This window comes from Orbicella faveolata, unplaced genomic scaffold, assembly GCF_042242905.1.
Source record: "Orbicella faveolata isolate gen_17 unplaced genomic scaffold, um_ofav_v1 contig_47, whole genome shotgun sequence".
NCBI lineage: Eukaryota > Metazoa > Cnidaria > Anthozoa > Scleractinia > Merulinidae > Orbicella > Orbicella faveolata.
The window spans coordinates 22,271,855-22,293,469 of NW_028301577.1; the positions used below are offsets into that span (position 1 = coordinate 22,271,855).

A 21,615-nucleotide genomic window follows, 5' to 3' on the forward strand; every position below is an offset into this window, starting at 1 on the left:
GGGTTTAGTTTTGGTGTCGTGTGGCGAATATTTTTTTGTATTCATTTCTGGCGTAAATGCAAGCTGAAACAACACCAACAGAGCGCTTATCAAAGATACTCTTATAAAAAGCCTTAAAATTAAAAATTAAGTTGCTTATTTTATTTACCCTTCCAGAAAGTTTTCTGTCCTGAGGGGGTAGGCTCTAGGGTCAAAGTGATTCGTGGAGACGAAATTCTCGCGACCTCTGAGTTAGTACTTTTGCCACCAATTATTCCCTGTCTTAAAAACTGGAAGGCAACAACAAATGTCTTTTGTGGAATTTCCATGGTAACTTTACCTTGAACGAGGTAGACATTAGATTTGAATATGCCTGCCCCACAGTATCGAGAAAAAAAAGAGTGTCGCGCCCAAACATAGTAGCAATCTGTTTTAAGAAAACTCATTTAAGTGTGTTATGGCTTTGTTCGTGTACTTCCTCCAAGATGTCTTTTTCGCGTGATCCATTCCGTTTATCGCGCGAGGACTACATCTCATAGCGCATGCGTTAAATTCTCTGTGACGTCATAGAGTCACGGTCTGGCTTTAGCTTGTACTCTGTACGCAAAGTCGGTTTGAGGAGACGGTACTTTCCTTTGGTGAGTATTCTCTGCATATTTTTAGTGGCAGATGACTAAGAAAGGTCTTGTGTGCTACTGTTTAGATTTTTAAGTGTTCAGAATACATCCGGTTTTGCAATAAATTGGCAATCTTGCTCAATTTTTCTTCACGCAAAACCGAATGTTTGTTGATAAATCGAGCGACTTGTGGCAAACTTCAGAGCCACCTGTCTCGCAATTTCTCTGCTATCCGACCTGAGTGCACTCAACCAGCGGGCAGTAGTCAGCTAAGCAGATTTGTATGATTCTTAGCTGATCAATAGAAGCATTTTGTCGCGAATGGTCAATTTTGAATTCGTTTTTTGAATGTTCAAGACGATTCGGCTTCGTTGCTCGCGTACTTTCGTTCCTTGGTAATCTGCGATAACAATTCCAGCCACGAGCAGTGTTCCTGTAAAGCTTTCAGGCTGCTGCTGTACGTGTTTCGATTGCTTGCAAGGACAAGGCATCAACATTTCGATCTCGAAGAAAGGGCTAACAAAACCGTAAGTTGTTTGAATTGCGCGACAAAAGAGGCTCGCGAGGCGCTCCTTACGTTTGTTGACATGTTTAATGTTTTATACATGCAGAGCACTCCGCTACCCTTTTCCCACCAGCAAGATTGCGACAAATTTAACTTGATTATTTTCAAAACAGAAGATTTTTCTCGTAATGGGTAGGTTTAGGCTTTTCACGAGATTAACTGTCACTGCATATCATATGCGCTTTCCGTTAAAATTCAGCTGACATCGTGGAAGCATTTTTCAACGCCGCGTACGCATTCCGGAAAAATCTGCTTCAGAGATCCCGAGAGCGATTGCATTCTTGTCATCCACGCTGCAAAAATCAGGTGTTTCGCAGAAGTCAAACTCCCTTATTGTATGTACGTCGGTACATCTTTTGTGTTGTTTCAGAACAATTCCAGGCTTCTTTTTCCACCGAGGCAAAGTATTGTTTATGAGGATATCTTCTTTAAACCGTATCCGATGAATTATTAAAATACAGATCGAGAAGAGTTCTGTTTCGGTTGGGAAAGAGTGTAGCTTTCCTATTGCTTTTGTATAGCTGCGAAAGATGAGATTACTTGGTCTTGTCCATAACGCGGTCTTTTAGAGGTGTTAAAAGTTTGAGGAAGCTAAATTTCAGTGTTGTATGTGAGTTCGATTTAAAGTACAGTTGTTGTGTAGATAAATCAGCGGTTGGCAGAGTCGCTCTTGCTTCTGCAACTAGCGGGAATTTTTTCATTATAAAGATATGGGTTCGTTTAATATATCGATAGTTTCTTCATAATGTTTTGTATACCTGGGATGACTCACATAATGTATTGCAAGTCGTAAAGGATCGTTTCACTATAAATAATTTATCACTTTATGTATTCACGATTTATTTCCTTTATGCTGTAAACCGTTTCATGCAAATGCCGTGGAATTGAACTATGAAAAGGGCAAAGATGGTCTCCAATTTGACATGATACTGTTGTCTTTTATGTTCGCACGAAAAGGAAAGTTTTACTAGATCTTCTTAAATAATTACTTGGTCCTATTCCCCGCTGATCTCGAATTGAGCTACAGACAAAAGAATATTATGTATCGTGAGACTCATGTGTCATATTCCAAAGTTTTCATGGTTTTTGGTCACTTGGGGAAAATTTATACCAAATTATGTTTCTTTGTATGACATTTGTTTCATCCTGTTTCTTGATGGTTCTAATTGTTTTGTCATTGGGTTCAAAATCTGTCTTTCATTCTGGTTCAAAAATATCATCTTTTACATAACTGAGAAAAATGTATGACAATGGACCGGAACATTTTAGTGATTATTCAAATCTGTTATTTTGAGGGTTTTCTTTTAGTGTTTTTTTTTTTCTTTCATTGCAAGAAAGTTTGAATTAGTCAGAGTTCACTAGCCGATTAACTCATCCTTCCATGTTTGAGCATTGTAAGTCAGAAGATTTAATCTATTTTGGATTAAAGGAAAGTTGACTTTGAGTCTCCTTTAAGTTTGACAGGTAACAAAGTTTATTTGCAGTCTTCTTAAGTGTGGGCACATTTTTCTTTAAAGGATGCTTGTCTCTGGTTTGAGCAGTTTAAATTTCTTGTTTTTGCTCTCAGGGCTATTTCCTATGTATTGCTTGTTTCAGCGAAGAATGATAGAACAGTTGGTGGATTCAAAGGATGGATAAATTGTCTGGCTAAAGTGTTTTGAGCACTGCCATTGAATTACCATTTAAGTGACATTACAAAGTCTTTCTCTTTGTGCTTTCTGTTTGCTTCAAAGTGCAGTTCCTCTTTGTGGAAGGTATGTACATCATCAGCTGGTGTGAAAAGGTCAAATTTATTGCTATTTCTTGGAACTTACATAGATGTCACCGATTTGAATTTAGCAAGAAACTACTCTCTCTCAGATACACACAGTTAATGAATACCTCTTGAATTTCTCAAGGGAGTAGCCAAGATGTCTGTGTATTTTTTATGGTGCAAGTTGAGTAGGAGGTTTTTGGATGAAAGCATTGAGTATGTCAATATTTCATCAATGCCACTGAATTAAACCAAGAACCACAAACTTTTAATCAAGGCCAGGTGAAATTATTCTTAATTGAAATGTGGCCAAGACTACTAAGCTGGTTCTCCCAGAGTAAGATGAAGAATGCAAAACAATAATTATTTGGCATAGTCAGAATAGGTAATTATTTATTCAATCTTCCTATACAGTGTTATTTGTGGAGCTTTTCTTTTACTACGACGTTTGTGGAATCTATTCTGTTTTACAAAAATGCAGAATGGTAGGTTTTAAGGACGGGATGCAAAATATATTTTTAAATGAAAGTAGTTCTCAAGGATCAATCAGCAAAGCAATTTTCTTTTGATTTTATACTTGGGAAGTATAGTCATTTCAGGTCACTATTTTTCTGGGTGTTAGTTTTAGTAGCTGCATTAGTGATAAAGGGATTTCCTAGTCATTGTGGTAATTGCGTTACCCTTGAATGTGGGACACCCACAGAAAACATAATTTAGATTCAGTTATTCTTTTTATCTTTCTGTCTACAGAAAATAAAACATCATTTTAAGGGTTTGATTCTTAAGTTCTTGCTTTTAATGCATGGCCAGTCAAAATGACACCAGAAACTTAAAAGCGGTTTAAGACGTAAAACATGGTTTAGTCTTTTACTGCTTTAGATTATGGTATTTATTTTTACCAAGTACAATATTGGAAAACTTCCATGTTGTCCTCTCATGCCTTCTTATTTGCCAACAATTCACTATGAGCCTAATTAGCCAAATGTAAACATGAGGCAAAGACTGCCTCATGACATGCAAATAACTTATTTCAGTTAAACTATTTGTTGTTATATGCCAAATACATGCATTGTACTTGATAACCTGAATGAGCTGGAGTGAAATCGATTTCATTTATCCTGTAATGCTTTTTTGTCTCTTCATTTGTGCAAAGAAATATTTGGTTAACATTTTTAGATCTCATTTGGTAAGCTAGCAATATTGTTGTGAATCTGATTGTCTCAATGGGAAGACTCCCATCTAGGTATTCCTGGAAAGAGTAATAAATGCTAATTAATAATGTTCCCTTAATTCATTAACTGAAACCCCTGACTTAATGAAGAAAGCAGTTATATAAGGAGTTTCGAAAACTACAATATTATTTGCAGAGAGATTGAATCAAACCTCTGGAACCACCAGCCTTGTGTTTTAATTGAAGGGAGTGGATTGGTCTGTAAGTGCACTTGAGGCTTATTAAAGTGTCTCTTTGAGCCAGTATCTCTCCTTAACAAGCCTTTATTGTATATCTGTAGCCAGTAATCACTTCAGTTTAGCATTTTATTTCCATGTTGTTGTTTGTTTTGTTTTGTTTACTTTCATTTTTTATTCGTGCATCACTTGTGACTTTGACATAATGGAAACAATGATCTTTGTTACTACATTACAAGCAAATGCTTGTCCATCACTGCAGTCTTGTACAATCATTTTTTGCCGAAGACTTTTTTCGAGCATGGCTACGCGTATGGGAAATACACGTTCAACTGACAGAGCACTTATCAGCACATCACGCATGTACTCACAGAAGACCCTCACAACTTCACTTGGAGGCTAGTACTGGGTTGTACTGTGGAATGCTTGTTGTTGTAACACTCAACATGATACAACAGCTCATGGTATGTACTGCACAATCATTTGTTTAATTTGTTTATTTTTATTTGCTCATTTGAAAACTGATAACCATACATTGTGTATACATGTACAATGCAGTATAAATACTAACTACTTGGGAAAAGTGTTTAGTTGTTATGGATTATACTATGCGAGCAAGCTTTCCTTAGAGAAAAGAGATAAATTAAGTTTTAAAATTATAAAAGTCGAGACCTTTTTAGTTGTGTTTTGTGATGTGGGTAATTAAAAATAGATTTTTTATTTGCCTCACACAAGTCCATAAGTAAAATCATAGGTAAAATTAGTAATGGCTGAACCAGTAAAACAAAGAGCTAAATTTCAAATTTGACTTTGATGATAAAAGTTTGTGTAATTTGTACTGAAGCTAAAAGAAAAGGAAGTTTTATAAAATAAGGTTGACTGATCTGTTATACATTTATTTCCATAATAATAATAGGGTCAGGTTTCCATGAATTCAAAGCACATTCAGCTCAGTCAACTACTGTGGAGCCTGTTAGACAGCATACATACGTACATACTTTATTTGCAACTCCCCAAAGGGGCTTTTCAGTTACAAAAGGAATAAAAAAGATAAAAATACGTCAATTAAAATGAATAAACAAACTGGGTAAGGAGTCTAAAATTAATTACAGTATTAAAGATTTAAAAATTTACAAAGTTTAAAATTGAATATTAAGAATTTACATTATTAACATTTAAAATATGTTTGGTCAAGTGTCCCTTAAAAGCTTTCACAGAAGGTAAACTTTTCAAATCATCACTTAGCTCATTCCAGATTTTTGCTCCACGATATGCAAATGATCTTTGTCCGGTAGCCAGTCGGCAACGTGGAATGTTTAAGTCATTACTCTGTCTGGTGTTTCTTGTAGCGATTTGAGATCGGAAAATGAATTTATCAATCAAGTAGTCTGGAACAAGATTATGAATACATTTGAAAGTCATCACAGCGTCATTTATGTAGAGTCTATCGCTGACCTGCAGCCAATTCAAGGATTTGATGCCTTGTGAGATATGGTGGTACTTACGCAGTCCCAATACAATATGTGCAGCAAAATTTTGCACCAACTGTAATTTCTCGATGTTAGACTTGCTTGTGTTCGACCAGACTGTAGAACAGTAAAACAGCTTACTGAAGATAAAAGAATCCATAAGTAGAAGCAATGTCTTCTTATCCAATAAATGCTTTATCCTGTTTATTTCTATCAGTTTGTGCATGCAGTTAGAAGCTGTTTTTGTAACGTGATCGCTGTAAGTTAAAGATTGATCAAGATAAAGACCAAGGTCTTTGGCGACAATGATGGGATTGATTTTTTTTCCAAGCATTAAGACAGGTACTGCAGGCAATTGGCGGAGAAGTTGCGGCACACCAATAAACAGAACTTTGGTTTTGTCCGGGTTAATTAGAAGAGAATTTTTGCAGCACCAGACACAGATATTTTTTAGATCCTCATTCAAATTGTCGATTGCAGTAGTTGTATTAGTTGAAGGAAAAGATAAATAGAGTTTGTTATCGTCAACATAGCAGGCAGATTTGCAGTGTAGAGGGACAGACAACAGGTCATTTACGTAAATAGTGAACAGAACTGGTCCCAGAATTGATCCCTGGGGGACACCATATTTCAACGGAAGTAGGTCGGAAACAGTGTCATGGATGCGAACCCGTTGGCAGCGGCCCGTAAGATAGCTGTGAAACCAGTCCAAGCTTGGAGAGGAGACACCAAGTGCTTGCAGTTTCTGCAATAGAACAGTATGTGAAATGCTATCGAAGGCCTTTGACATGTCCAGTAACACTACAACAGACACTTTTTTGTTATTCATTGCCAGCAACAGGTCATCTGTAACACACAGAAGGGCAGTTTCCGTCGAGTGGAGTTTACGGTTACAACTCTGGCTTTTAGCCAACTTCTTCTTTTTAGTTAGGTAATCCACAAGCTGTCGATGAGCAAGACGTTCAGATACTTTCGATAATATGGGTAAAAGAGAGATTGGACGATTATTACATGGATCTTCAAAGTCACCTGACTTAAGGACCGGAGTTACCTCAGCAATTTTCCATTGCCTTGCAAAGGTCCTGGTGTTGAATGAATTATTCATGATACAAGTTATTACTGGAAGAGTGGCTGACAAACTATCCTTGAGTACTTGTGCAGTGATTTTGTCATGACCAGGTGCTTTATTGGAGGAAAAGCCCTTAATAACACATTCAACATCTTTCTCTATCACAGAGTGGAATTGAAATAAGTCAGACATCTCATCAGGCATTGACACCACAGTTGACATAGTAGGATCGATATGAAAATTATGTTCACGGGCAAGGTCATTAGCTTTCTGGGCAGCTGAGCTTCCAACAGATGTAAAATATTCGTTAAACCTGTTAGCCAAGGAAACCGGGTTGTCAGGTATGCGAGGACGGGTTTTGCTCTTCTTTGGCAGACAGTTGTTAATGGTCTTCCAAATTGCATTGGTATTTCCTTTACTTTGTAGTAGCTGGGTTCTCACATGAACTTTTTCCGCAATTCTAAGTTCACGTTTGACTTCCTGTCTAAAGAAGCGATATGCATTCCAATGCAAGACGTCATTTGATTTGTTGGCTCTTTTGTGCCACAGCACATGCTAAAAGTCATATTTCTATTAATGTATAGAAACACAGAAAATGTTTTTGATTCCTATTATTCCAAATATCTGAAATGTAGCTGAAATTTTGATGTGCCAGTGAATTTCTCAAACCTATAAATGATAAAAGTAAAAACAAACTTGGCATGATTTTATAGGTGCTAAACAGCCTCATTCCTATATATTTAATCATGATCACGTGACAAAATAAACCAGTTTAGATACATGTCAGGAGAACAGGCTTACTGTGTTTTTATTTTGTTGGATGCTTTGCCTGGATGATATTATTTACATTTAATTCCTTATATTTATATTCGTTTCAATTTTCATGTCGGGTAATGGCTACTAGTACCATTAGGACTGTATTTAAACCTCTGAATATGAACTGTGCCAATGGTTTTGCTGCAGATGAGAGAAGTACATTAACCAGGGCTGTCTCATTGATGGCCGACAGTTACAGTTTATTGTATTTTAAGTTTTCACCCAGGTGTATAAATGGATACCGGCAAGTTTAATGCTGAGGGTTACCCTGCGATGGACTAGCATCCCATCCAGGGGGGAGTAGAAATACTCTTAGTTACCTTACGCTACGGAAACCAGGATAATCTCGGGCCTGATGGGCCTCTTGGCTCATATGTAAATGTAACCTTATTTACCTCTACTGTATTTTTAGTAAAGATCCCTCTATATGTCAATTTACCTTGAGGTATGCTTCTTCTATAAAGGTTATTACATATGATATGCTTTTATTGTGAGTTCAGGTATTAAAAATGATGACAAGAAGCTCCAAGACAATCTTTCACCTTCCAAGATTTTTTAGCTTATTTGGATTTATCTTTTATTCTTTCCTTTTGCTCCCAGACCAAACAGGTATCTGTTTTGTACTTTTGGCCAAGTACTTGATTAAAGATAACATCAACACTACACACTTTTCTCATGCAAGAAGTGATTACCATAACATTTTTAAGGAGTGGTTTTCTTTTCAATTTTTCCCCCACTTTGACTTATTATATGCACAGTAAAAGAAAATTAAAGGGGGAACATTTGCATGTTATGATTGTTGTATTAGGGGTAAACGTTTTTGAATTGATTGTTATGTGAAAACCTCTTTCTTTTACTATAAATGTGAATTAATTTGATATTACTCTCACAGACAAACCAGTTTTTCCAAACAATCCCACTTATAAATTAGTGCATATAAAATTTCAGAATGGTTTTAAATATTGATTGAGGAGGAAATAATATTATTGCAAAGAAAAGAATTGCCCTTTCCGGTGATTAACTGTCAATAAAGTTGATGTGGTGGATTTTTTTGATTAACAGTCGATAGAATCTGCTAATATGCTATTTCCTTGTTATATGACCACTTTCCTAATTTTCTACTTAAAACTGCAAAATCTGAAAAAGTTGTCTCTGTGATTGCAAACTTACAGTATAAACATTTATTGCTTTTTCCTTATAAATTACTACACATGTTAACAAAATTTTAATATCCTCGCTTTAGGGGGAGCAGGACATCATATTATTCGAAGCAAGAGTTTTCCACGTGTGATATCTTTCATTATTAAATTAAAACATTTTGCTGCACGCATTTGTAAATTGTCTTCTGAGCACATCCTATGATATGTGAAAGAGCATGTATTTTGCATAAAATTGTAATAAACACAGGATGTTCTGTCTAGCGTTAAATTATAAAAGGAAATCTTTATCATGACTGAATTTACATATAGAAAGCAATTGCTGCTAAAATTTTGTCATAGTTTGAGCTTAAGCCTAATTTAAAGAGTGTTCCTGGGCCTTTTGTCAGTGAAATTAAGGGATTTAGGTAAGAAAAAAACTAACTAAAGGTGTTTTACTAACAAGCTTAGCAGGCTTTTCTGACTTCTGCACTCTCAAAATTGCCTGAAGTCTTGTTCTTCTTTCAGCCAGCCATGAAATTAGGCAGTGGCCAGCTCTTAGCTACTTGAAAAAAAAAAACCTGAAAAAAAAAATTCCTGTCTGGTACGTTCGAGTCGTTTTGCTGTGAAAAAAATATTATTCTCTCTTGTCTGTTCCAGTCATTTTGTCAAGTACTCTTCTGACAAGTCAAACCATACAAATGTACTCATGTTACTATTAAGTTTGAGCGTCTCGATATCATTCCAAGATAGAGAAGCGCTATTGTTGTAAACCTTCTCCATTGAATTAAAGTCAGGCTAGTTTAGTTTCTTTCTGTTATTCTTGAAAATTCATACAGCATGGCTAACATGATAACTTTTCAATGTGATCAAAATATTTTCAATATTTTCTGAAAGGATTATTAAGAAATGGACTCATATTTTGTTTCATATTTACTTAATGGATTGCTTCGTGTCATATTGTGTGATAGGGTTTGTCTCAAAAAAACATTGGATGTATAGTTATTTGCATCTCATTTTACATCCAAGATTCGTTTCTTCTTCAGCTGTGATACTGATTGCTTTGCTTCCACAATGAAGCTACATCGTGTAAGCGTCCTAACATATTGTGAAATCAAAACCAATGTTCAACAAAAAGAAAAAAGATTATGTTCATGTGACATAGTGAATGGGATGTAAATTCTTTGCTAACTGTGTCTCATAAACTTTAACTTGAAAATGAAAAGGTCTGTGAAATCAAACTTTAAAACCCTTTTGGACTGATCATTAAGTAATTAAATATTCTCATTGTAGGATTTACACGCATTGTCCATGGAAATTTACACTGTTTAAATTTAAAGCTAAACACATCGAATAATGCTGAATTTGTAACACAATTAAACGTCATGCCGTCATAATGTGGTTAAATTTAAAGATCAAATACCTCTACTTTGAACCTTTTATTTACAGTCTGTTGTGTGTATTTTTTAAACTCTAGGATGTGTAAATTACACTGTGATTTTAAACAAAATCACTCTCTGAAGTATATGATCAGTATTTAATTTCTTCTCATAACATCTATACACTGTCAAACAGAGAGGTGACGAGACTACAGGAAGTTATCAACAAAGGGTGTATTATTGTCTTGATGTACAGTGTACCACTAAATTCTCTGAACACACCTGAAGTAACACCTTATGTAGGAGCAATGAGTTAACATTTCAAAGCTAAAGAAGTTGTTAAATTGCTGTTCACGATTTTCATTCTGTGATTTACATTTAAAGGCTAACAAATTTTCGTTTTTGTACTTTTAGATTATATAATGGGCAAACAAAACAGTAAGCTCAAACCTGAAGTGTTAGCTGACTTAAAGCAAGAAACAGAGTTCACTGAACTTGAACTCAAGGAATGGTACAAAGGTTTTCTTAAGGACTGTCCTAGTGGGCACCTCACTGTAGATGAGTTCAAGAAGATTTATGCCAATTTCTTCCCATATGGAGATGCATCCAGATTTGCTGAACACGTCTTCCGTACATTTGACAAGAATGATGATGGCAGTATTGACTTCCGTGAATTCATGTGTGCGCTGTCAGTTACGTCACGGGGAAAACTGGATGACAAATTAAAATGGGCATTCAGCATGTACGACATGGATGGCAATGGATACATCTCTAAGGACGAAATGTTGGAGATAGTCAAAGCAATTTACAAGATGGTAGGCACTGTTATGAAAATGCCAGATGACGAAAGTACTCCAGAGAAACGTACTGACAAGATTTTTAACCAAATGGATACAAATGAAGATGGAAAGCTTTCTCTTGAGGAATTTATTGCAGGAGCAAAGAGTGACCCATCCATTGTCCGTCTTCTACAGTGTGATGCATCACACAGTGCTTGAACATAGAGTATTTAAATAACAATAGCAGTGTGTATAAAGCTTGACCTTTGCAGTTCTGAGTGCACTGAGTAGCAGCGAGGAAGGCAAAATAATATTCCCTGGATATTTCTTTCCTTCACTTTGCAAGTTTTCTTATGTTACTTGTTTTCAAGTGTTTTGCAATAATTATTGTTTCTGCAATATTTTTCTGTTGTGGTTACCTAAATTTACTTTAATATATCATAAATTAGTATTCATTATTTATAATAATAATAATAATAAGAAGAAGTAGATTACTTGAATGCCAAAAGAAAATAGAAAATTGACAACTAATGAATGAATTAACATTCTTATTTTTCGGGGGAGGGGGGACTTCTTGATTTTATACGAAATGTACAGAGTGAATGTTAATTTTATCTTTAAAAGTGCATGACTTTTTCTTGCTATTTGCGACATACATTAGTATGCATACCCTTTGAAGAGGCTCTAACATGTATGAAAATTTGGCTGCTCTTTTATTTAATACCATGGTAAACTTGATAACATGTGTAATTGCCTTGATGCACACCTAGATGAAGATATTGAGTGATAGCAACCATTTGTCCAAGACACAACCTTGGCAGAATTTGAAAAAGTGTGCCATACTTTTTCAATTTGAGATCTCAACCTGGTACATGTGATAGTTGTGGTAAGACCCATGCTCTACAAAGTTCATGTACTTTAATTTATAAGAAACTTAACTACAAGTAGACAATCACTTTTAGGTTTCCAGTGTTAGAAATGCTTCTTTTGGCTTTTGGCTTTCGGTTTTCAGAGTGATGCCATGATAGTGCCTCTTGTGTCAAATGTCAAATTGTCACTGAAATTTCATTTGATAGCACTAAACAGACAAGACAAAATTTTGTCAAGTTGCAGTTTACTGTATGTGACTTAGAAATCAAGCACTTTGGAACTCATGTTGAAAGTTGAAGTCTCAGAGTGAAAGTGAGCAGTCTTGTTGATTTCTTCAAAGCTGTTCCATTTAAGGGGACTCCATAGGGTAATTATTTATGGCGTTGCATGGGCAAGTCTTGTGTTCTGAATGCTATTTTTGTTTTTGTTTTTGCACCCAGTCCTCTCAAACTTACTACATGTAATAGGCAATGATTAAGTAGTGTTTTACTATCATCTCTGTTAAAATTTTGGGTTTTAGTCTTGAATTATAAATGCCCAAACAAAAGTGTTTTTGACTTTTTTTATGGCTTTGTGATTTTCTTGAATTTCCTTTGGTGAAGTCTTCCAAAATTTTCACAGCACATCGCATACATACTGCAGGATACGAATCTCAAACATGAAAAAAGTACGGTTTGCAGTTTTTTTTTTATTTTTGCAAATTTATATCTTTTACATGCTATGAAAAAACTGGTCTTATAGATTTCCCTGAAAAACGAGCACCGACTAAAGTAAAATATTTACCACTAGTCTGCCAAATTTTCCAGATTTTCACCAAAGGAAACTCAAGAAAATTCACTGTTAGTTTTGCTTTTTGTACTCATGTTGACGTCATAAAATATTGAAAAACACTGACATTTTCCTTTGAGTGTGCACAGATTACTTGAGCTTTCGTCCTCAGCATGCATGCGTTCCTAAAACATTAGGGAGCTACCTTAACTTTGGGATTTAGTCTTACTATTGATCTGTTATACAGCGTAGCAAAACCATTGAGTTATGAGGCCTCTGTCATCTATTTGAGAATGCTTCAAATATGCTAAGTTCCAAAAAGAAAGCAACACTACTTGAGACTTCCATATATAACAGGCTTTTTTCTATCTACTTCTGAAGGATGATTAAGCATGGAGATTGCAACTTTTGGAATGTACTAACAGTCATGGATTTTATTATTGAATTCTATTTTATTGAAATCCCTGAACGCTTGTTAAACGTAAAAATGTCACTGAAATTTCATATGATAAGAGTAAACAGACATGCCATAATTTTGTTAGATTACACTTTGTGTCGTTCAAGTGACACTTCAGAGTCATGTTGAAAGTTAAAGGCTCACAGTTAAAGTGAGCAGTCATGTTGATTTCTACAAGGCTTTTCCGTTTCACTTTAGGATTTATTAGTCTATTGACATCTGTCAACAGACTTAAAGCAAAAATCTGTTACAGTGTAGATAAGATCTGAACCAGGTACAAGCCTCACCTTGTATTCCAAACGTTTGAGACTTGTCAGTTTTGCAAGAAAGATATCATGTCAACTGCATCAAAAGCTGTAGATAGATCTAATAACAGTAGAATTACTCGACTGTCTTCATCAACCACCGCAAGAATGTCATGGTTTTGTGAAATAAAGTGACTACACATAATCTGTAATTTAGTTTGCATCTAAGACGTCTGTGACATGATGAACAATAAAGACCTATCCGTGTGTTTTCTTGTGTTACCTGCAATTTTTGGTGTATCGCTATCATGTTACTTGGCTGGAGCCTTTTACTCTGGGATTGTAATGCTAGGATAGGTGTGTACTACAGCTTTGATTGACCAACAAGTAGAAGGCTTTTGACTTTCAAAGTGATGCCATGATAGTGCATCTCGTGTTAAAAGTCACATTGTCACTGAAATTTCATTTGATAACACTAAACAGACAAGGCAAAGTTTTGTTAAATTGCTGTTCACGTGTATGTGACTTAAAAATCGTGGGCTTTTACTATTAGAATAGGTGTGCACAGCTTTGACTGACCAAAAACTGGGTTTACGATTGACCTGTTGTGTTTGGCACTATAGGTTAAGTTCAAGAGTGCATCAGAGCATTATGAATGTCCTAAAAGTCTTAATAGTATGGCATGGTACAATGGTATCTGATTCTATTCCATTCTATTGTGTTGTGTTCCTACAGATCAAGCCAACCACATTCATGGCCGCTATGTAATGAAATATTAATCAAAGTTAATTAGATTAACTTTACCACCTCATATCCCTGTCTCATTTTGAACTTAGCAAAGTTATGTGCCATAAGTTCTACTTGATGATCAGAAATGTGGTTCTCTTAACCTCCATGCATTAATTTGTATTGGTAATGTGCAGAGAAATTGAATGTTGGTCAGATTTATTAATTTAATATTATTAACTAATTTATTATTGTTTTAGAAACAGGTGACACGTTTGTTGTTTTATCTTGTTCTTATTCACTCGCAACCAAAGATACAATCTGTGTTCCTCCCACACACATAATTTCCCAACAAGTGGCTACTTGCGTGTTCCTTTCACACTATGTGACTACTTTTGTTGTCTGTCTGTTATTTACCATGATCTGCTAATCCTGACGTTGCAAACTCTTAAGTTGCAAACTGAGTAAAAGCTTAACAGAAATCTCACCACTTTTAACCCTTTGACTCCCAGCAGTGAAGTAGTAATTCATCCTGATTTTTTTAAAAGGGTCCTTAGATTTAATTTACTAGAAGGAACTTGTTTATCTAATTGATCTAATTAATTAGGTAATATAATTAATTCGTTGGTAACAGCTTGGCCGGTTGTGTATGTGACACTGAAGTGACAATACGATCTGTGAAGTAGCTAGGTTACTTTAAAGAGTTTGTAGTACTGTTGGAACAGTGCGAGTGTAGATGACAGTTGAATATTGTAAAATAAACAGCAGTAACTGTTAGTTCTATAGCCTTGAATGATTACGAACTAAGATCGTGTCCTTAAAAGCTAGTCGCACCTTGCAAAGCAAAATGAAAGATGCCAAATGAAAGCACTTCTCGGTAGCTTTCATTTAAATGGCAACACAATGGTTCAGTGACTAACTTAAAAGTTGGACCATCGTGATGTGCAACGTGGTAAACGATACCCTGAACAAAGTAGTACACAAGAGCTTTTATTTAAATGGTCGCGCATTCGATGTTCTCCTAAACGAGTTCAAAACTCTGAATATACTCCAACTTAAATAGTTCGTGAAAAACTCTGTTGCCATCCTAAAAAACTCATGTTCATTCTCGGTAGTCTTCCCACTCCTTAAGAGCACTAGAGTTCAATTCATCCAGCTGGCAAAAGCGTCTATAAATTATCAGCCAAGATCTCTATAGTTGAGAGAGTTGTCCAGATTTAGCATTTCAGGTAGAGGCTTGTTCCTTAATGTTCTCCATGCTACTCAACTATAAAATGTTTGTAATAAGGGAAGAAAAAAGGACGTTACAGTAAATGATGATGATGATGATGGTCAAACTAACAAAGTCGGATTTCACTGCTGGGTCACGGATAACAATCATCTTCTCTCTTCCTTAATGCAACCAACGACACGCTATAATTGAGCTGCATTGAATCTTCACATCTCACATTAACCCAACCCACCGCTGACGTTCACCAATCAACGCGTGGTATCTGCCTCGTCGCATTCCGCCCGCGTGCACTGATACACTCACTTGGCACGGTCGTCACGTGCATGTCACGTGCACGCATGTTTGACACAGACTAAACTGAGTTGCACGCCCTTTTGTAGGTTGCGTGAACGATGGGAAAACAAAACAGCAAACTGAAGCCCGAGGTACTGGCCGATCTGAAAGAACAGACGCAGTTTACTGAGGTGGAACTGCAGGAGTGGTACAAGGGTTTTCTTAAGGACTGCCCGTCTGGTACCCTTTCCCTCGAGGAATTCAAGAAAATCTATGGCAACTTCTTCCCGTATGGCGACGCGTCGAAGTTTGCGGAGCACGTTTTTCGCACGTTTGATAGCAACGGCGATGGTACGATCGACTTCCGCGAATTCATCTGCGCCCTCTCCGTGACCTCGCGCGGAAAACTCGAGCAGAAACTGAAATGGGCGTTCAGCATGTACGACCTTGATGGTAACGGCTACATCTCTAGACCCGAGATGTTGGAGATTGTCAGGGCCATCTACAAGATGGTGGGCTCTGTTATGAAAATGCCCGAAGATGAAAGCACGCCGGAGAAACGGACTGACAAGATTTTTAGGCATTTCGATGTAAATCTAGATGGAAAGCTTTCTTTAGCCGAGTTCATCGAAGGAGCCAAAAGTGACCCTTCTATCGTGCGCTTACTGCAGTGTGAGGGCGCTGGATCCTCGACCTAGAGACGAAGTTAATTGGTGTTCTCTTTTGTTACCCCCCCCCCCCCCCCCGTCCCCCGCCTTTTCTTTAGAAGAATATGGGTTTTTGGGCTTCATGAGCCTTGGCTAGACTTACCGTATCTCCTGTTAAATATTTACTCTCGTGACACTTTTCCTCCTTGAAACGACAAAGCCAGCCGACATGGAAAGAACTTGCAGCCTGTGGGTAGACTGTTCACCGAGCATGTCAAGTTGGCTTAGCGCAGCTGACCTTTTGACGCAGGTAGTCAAAAGCTGGTTTCTTGTCAGGGCTTTGAACTTGGCGCTTGCAGTCTTTCGGAAATAGACAAGTAGTTGTTTTTCATCGTCATACGAGTGTTTTTTTTTTTGATCTTTGTATGCATCCTTAGGTAGTTGTCCTCGTAAGCAATATTATTGTTTGTTTAATACAGCCACGCAGAGAGAGTCCATCTCTTTATTCTTGGAATCTGATGATGATCTAGAGGACAAAGATTGAATCATTAAACGGAGATCGTGAGAGTAATATTTATTTATTTATGTCGTTGATTGATTTGTGCTAGATTAGATGGTATGTAGTTAGTTTTTCGAAAGTGGACCTTTTCTAATGTATTGATGGAACCTCTCGACTTAACCGGCGCAAAAAGACTACCTTTGTACTTTAAACTTCAGTAAATGTGTACCATGTTTTTCGTAGAGCAGAGGTCTGTTTCTTTGGCTATGGCACCTTACACGGATTAAGAACGCAATTTAGGGCTGTTTTGCTTTGCTTATTTCTTGGAAATTAGTATTTTGCCTCGCAGAATACTCATTTTTAACGATGTTTGTGTCGTGACACGCAAACGCACTCGTGACGTGTGACAATTCCATTCAGTAAGATGAACAAGCACGGTTGTCGTCTAGAGGTTGTTAAGCAACCGTGCATCTTGGCTGACGTAAAAAATTTCTGAATGTGTTCTTGCACTTTCTCTGATTGAATAATATCGATCAGATTCATTTGGTAACCCCGAACTTTGACGAAGGTTTGTTGAACAACGTGACTTGTTCCATCAGCTGTAGTGGTAGATAGATAGCCATTTTAGTTTTTTCTTTTGAGGTAACTGAGTGAACCGAGACGGGTTGCACTATGTTATGCCGTACACTGTACCTGAGGAGAGCATGTGTATAAATACACGCGGAAATATGTGACTGTTTCTCTCGAAAGAATTGGACAGTTATCTCAGGCGGTGTTAAATGTTGAATAAAATGTCGTAACTCACTGAGAAAACTTGTTTTCTCTGGAAAATTATTTGCGTTGACGTAGTCTTCTTCAGGTCCCTTGAAGCTCTGGCAACAAGAATGACTAATAGTGGGACGGTCAACCTGTACAAAAGTTTGCGGGCGTGCTTTGCACGTTGCAGGCATGCGCAGCTAAAGTACTGGCGAAAAGTAACAGGGAACTTGACGGAACATTTTACGTTGACGCTTACATTATCGGTTAATGATCGTTTATTAAACAGCGACAGGAACGAACTCAATTGTTTTTCATTTTCTTAAAGAACGATTCAAGCATGTTCTTAAATGAGTAAAATGCAATGATCTAAACAAACTTAAGCACAATCGCGACTACACAAGTATAACTATTTCACACAGAAAGAAATCGAGTAACAAAATATGCTTGATCATGAATTCGAATTTGCGTTACTGAAATCCAATCTATTCACTTCTACTCGATAACTGGATATGTTACCATCCCGCGATGTTTTCTTCAGAAAGTATTCGATAATGTTATCAGTGATGACCTTTTCCGTCTTGGAAAATTACGTCACTCAAATGGCGGAAAATGATGACGTCAACGCCCAGACGCCCTAGCCCGTACGCTTCTCGACCGGGTGGAGTCACCTTTTAGAAGCGGAAATGACGTCATGAACACCCCTTGCTTGCCAGCAAGGTCTGCTTTTTCCCCATTCCTCTCGCATCTTTACTAATCATGGGAGAAGAGTTGTGCGAGGTGTTGAACTGTGCAAACGTGCTGTTGATTCATGGTGACGTGTCCAACTGCTTTTACACGAGTATGTACACTTGAACCCCGCTGTTTCGAACTCTAAGGAGAAACGAAAAATAGTTCGAAATAGCGCGAGTTTGAAATAAAAAGGCAAATCCAAGGGAAATTTTCCAACGGGGTCCAACTGTAGTTCTATACCAAGTGATTACGAGAGTTTAAATCCCCCTCTCCCCCCCCCCCCCCCCCGTATCACCTGCACTGGATCGTCACCGCAGGTGCATCTGATACAAATGCCAAGAAATCGAGCCTACAAATAGCGAACAATGACGAGACGCAAGAGTTAACACTTGTTATTTTTAGCCGTGTTGAAAGATTGACATGGATCTGACGTATTTTAGAATTATTCAATCAATAGGAGTTGAAGGTGAACACACGCTAGGGACAAGAATCTGTCATATTATTAGAACCTATAGAACCGAGCCTTGCCGTTAAAAGACGACATAAGCCAATACAATTCTTACATACAAACTCTAAATTAAAAAGAATCAATACGCGAAGGCTTAGATTTTTTCTTCGATTATACATTTTAGGAATATCTCCGAAAGCTTCCCGATGAGATTCTTCTGTTTTTAGTGGGGATGTGTAATATCCAACAGTATAAATCAAAAAGAAGTAGAAGGTTAAGGCGAACGAGACAAGCTGCTGTAGTTGTATTCTTTTTCAGCTAAAGGAAGTTACTGGATCGCATTGGTGTCGTCTACCAATGAATGAATGAGTCCAGCAGCATCTACAATATACTAGTGGACACGCTGACTTTACCACTGCCTGCGGTGAAAATATGGTTCGAATTTTTCAGTAATACCATTGTGTCGGCCTGATATCTCTAGCAGTTTATTTTCTAGCAGTTTTTGCCCTCCAGGCTTTGTTTATACTCTCGTGGTAAAGTAATCAAAAATCTATGGATAATTGTGGGAATAATCAACCCATGTCTGCGCATAGTGTCGTGTGGTGGTCATTGTCTTCATGTAAATTAACCGAGTTAGGGGTGTTTGCCAAGTGCAAACAACTACTGTTCGCTTTTAACTTCCACAGTAGGCGAAATCTGTCTGAAATCAGCTGCGAACGGCTTCATGTATTTGATTTGTCTGTGGCTGCAGACACTGGACGATTAAGACCGTTTCTACTCATTCGTCAACACGTAATTCGATTTCCTATGTATCACAAAGAGGTCAAATCTACTGAAGGAAAAGGGAAAAGTTGGAATAAAGTAGGGAAATATTTGCGCTGTTGTGCTTCGCTTCTGTTGACTTGATTTGTCCGTATCTGCATAATGTACATTACAATAAGAGATATAAGTTTACTGCTTAGTTTGGGAACCGCATTGTTTTTTGCTTTCGTTAAATTCAGGACAAAAGTGACTCGGGATAAGTGTGACACATTTGTGTAAGGTTGTATTTTTATACGACATTTGCCCGCCCGCGTCTGTTATAGGTCCGTGGAGACGCGGGGAAGTAATAAATTAAGTCATGTAAATAGCATTGTCAATGGAAATTCAACCTTGAACTAACAGAGACACCGTGTTTGATTCGTTTCGCAGGTGCAGTTGGGTGACTGAGAGATGGGAAAACAAAATAGTAAGCTCAAGCCCGAACAGTTGTCTGACCTGAAGGAACAGACGGAATTCAACGAGCAAGAGCTACAGGAATGGTACAAAGGCTTTCTTAAGGACTGCCCGAGCGGTCACCTCACTGTAGAAGAGTTTAAGAAAATCTATGGCAACTTCTTCCCGTATGGCGACGCTTCCAAGTTCGCAGAGCACGTTTTTCGCACGTTCGACAAAAATGACGACGGCACCATCGACTTTCGCGAATTCATCTGTGCCCTCTCCGTAACTTCGCGCGGGAAACTCGAGCAGAAGCTGAAATGGGCGTTCAGCATGTACGACCTTGATGCCAATGGGTACATTTCGAAAGAAGAAATGCTGGAGATCGTCAGGGCCATCTACAAGATGGTGGGCTCTGTTATGAAAATGCCCGAAGACGAGAGCACGCCTGAAAAGCGAGTTGATAAGATTTTCTCGCAAATGGATAAAAATCTGGATGGAAGGCTTTCTTTAGCTGAGTTCATCGAAGGAGCCAAAAGTGACCCCTCTATCGTGCGCCTACTCCAATGCGATCCAGCTGGCGGCTCAGGTTAAGCTTGAAACAGAAACGGATTAATAGGAGTCAATACAACATTCTCTATGAAAACTGGTGCACGTTTCTTTTATTCCCGGGCCATTATAGCGGCTTCCATCTTCTTTGGCAAACGCTCATTCTTTAAAACTTGTGAATTATGTAACGGTTCCCCTAGGGCTGAGTGCTTTATTAGGAAATAACTCGGGAGTTCTCGAAATACTGTCGGTACTAATATATCCTGGATTAGCTTGAAGCGCCTCGTGTTAATGATTTCAAAAGTGCTTTGTTGTAGTATAATTAATCAGTTGTTTATCTGCGAGTCTTCGTTGGTCTCCGTAATGCTAGAGTGTTCAAATGAATTAAATAACGTTATTTCAGTTGTCAGTAAATAAGTTTGTGTCGTCTGTGATCTTATGCCCTCCCTCTTGCCCCCCCCCCCCCCCCCCCTCCCCTCTCAGGATATCTCTCTGGGTCTCTGGGGAAGCTCGTTCCTTTCAAGGGTAATAGAAGCCATTTGGGTTTTGAATTTCAAACTGCAAGTAAGCAGTAACGGCAATTCTCCACATCAAGCGTCCTCACTGTCCTGGTTCTATATCTGTTTCCTCCACTACGTCCAATACACATTGACTTTCATCAAGCCAAGGACGAGAATTTTCAACCATTGCTTTTTGACGAGGGGGAAGGGGGTGGGGAGAAAATAACTTCTCACTTTAAAAACGCCGAAGACGTTCAACGGGCATTGTAGCATTGACATTATGACCAAGCCAGAATAATTCTGGTAAGTTTTATAAAACTGTTTTTTTTTTATCAAATCCCCGTCACCTGGGTGTCACTCCTCTAGGATACAATGAAAGGAGACCAAAATGTTGATGTCATACTCTCTGCGAAAACTGTCAGGTTAATTAGCTCAAGGATTTTTATAATCTCAACAGAAGCGGGCTTTGATCGTACTCTATTGGAATTTATAGTTCACCACTAAATTTTATCCGATTCTTATTGGGTTAAATTGATCACGTGACGCGATAGTGTTCATCCACGGAGAGACACTATCAGCTCATAGTGCCCGTCCGAGGAAAATACCCGGATGGATAGTGGGACTTATAGAAAAGAAACAATTAAAATTGTATTAAATGAGTTTTGTCTGTTTTCTTTTTCAAATTTTGCATTTGTCTTTCACGGGTTTCATCTAAAAATAGTTGAAAACAATTCAATATGATTTTTGT

At 37.6% G+C, this 21,615-nt stretch overlaps 3 protein-coding genes across 8 annotated transcripts; all 3 read left to right on the forward strand.

Annotated features, from left to right (window-relative positions):
- Positions 1–493: 493 nt before the first annotated feature.
- LOC110067642 (neurocalcin homolog) lies at positions 494–20,784 on the forward strand. 3 transcript variants are annotated; one of them, XM_089279276.1, is made up of 2 exons: positions 494–617; positions 19,813–20,784. In XM_089279276.1, exon 2 carries the CDS (start codon positions 19,834–19,836, stop codon positions 20,410–20,412), a length of 579 nt encoding a protein of 192 aa, XP_089135402.1. In that variant the 5' UTR covers positions 494–617; positions 19,813–19,833; the 3' UTR covers positions 20,413–20,784. The 3 variants fall into 3 exon arrangements, with proteins under 3 accessions (XP_089135402.1, XP_089135404.1, XP_089135403.1); XM_089279278.1 differs by lacking the exon at positions 494–617 and adding an exon at positions 2,779–2,915; XM_089279277.1 differs by lacking the exon at positions 494–617 and adding an exon at positions 4,282–4,346.
- Positions 551–17,498, forward strand: LOC110067643 (neurocalcin homolog). 3 transcript variants are annotated; one of them, XM_089279279.1, is made up of 2 exons: positions 551–617; positions 15,647–17,498. In XM_089279279.1, exon 2 carries the CDS (start codon positions 15,659–15,661, stop codon positions 16,235–16,237), a length of 579 nt encoding a protein of 192 aa, XP_089135405.1. In that variant the 5' UTR covers positions 551–617; positions 15,647–15,658; the 3' UTR covers positions 16,238–17,498. The 3 variants fall into 3 exon arrangements, with proteins under 3 accessions (XP_089135405.1, XP_020630650.1, XP_089135406.1); XM_020774991.2 differs by lacking the exon at positions 551–617 and adding an exon at positions 2,817–2,915; XM_089279280.1 differs by lacking the exon at positions 551–617 and adding an exon at positions 4,286–4,346.
- LOC110067644 (neurocalcin homolog) lies at positions 556–14,812 on the forward strand. Of its 2 annotated transcripts, none has more exons than XM_020774992.2 (2): positions 556–617; positions 10,605–14,812. In XM_020774992.2, exon 2 carries the CDS (start codon positions 10,613–10,615, stop codon positions 11,186–11,188), a length of 576 nt encoding a protein of 191 aa, XP_020630651.1. In that variant the 5' UTR covers positions 556–617; positions 10,605–10,612; the 3' UTR covers positions 11,189–14,812. The 2 variants fall into 2 exon arrangements, with proteins under 2 accessions (XP_020630651.1, XP_089135407.1); XM_089279281.1 differs by lacking the exon at positions 556–617 and adding an exon at positions 4,353–4,785.
- Positions 20,785–21,615: the final 831 nt, after the last annotated feature.

Bases quoted from the DNA above. Each gene is read 5' to 3' on its own strand.
- LOC110067644 (XM_020774992.2), top strand. From the start codon at position 10,613: ATGGGCAAACAAAACAGTAAGCTCAAACCTGAAGTGTTAGCTGACTTA.
- LOC110067643 (XM_089279279.1), top strand. From the start codon at position 15,659: ATGGGAAAACAAAACAGCAAACTGAAGCCCGAGGTACTGGCCGATCTG.
- LOC110067642 (XM_089279276.1), top strand. From the start codon at position 19,834: ATGGGAAAACAAAATAGTAAGCTCAAGCCCGAACAGTTGTCTGACCTG.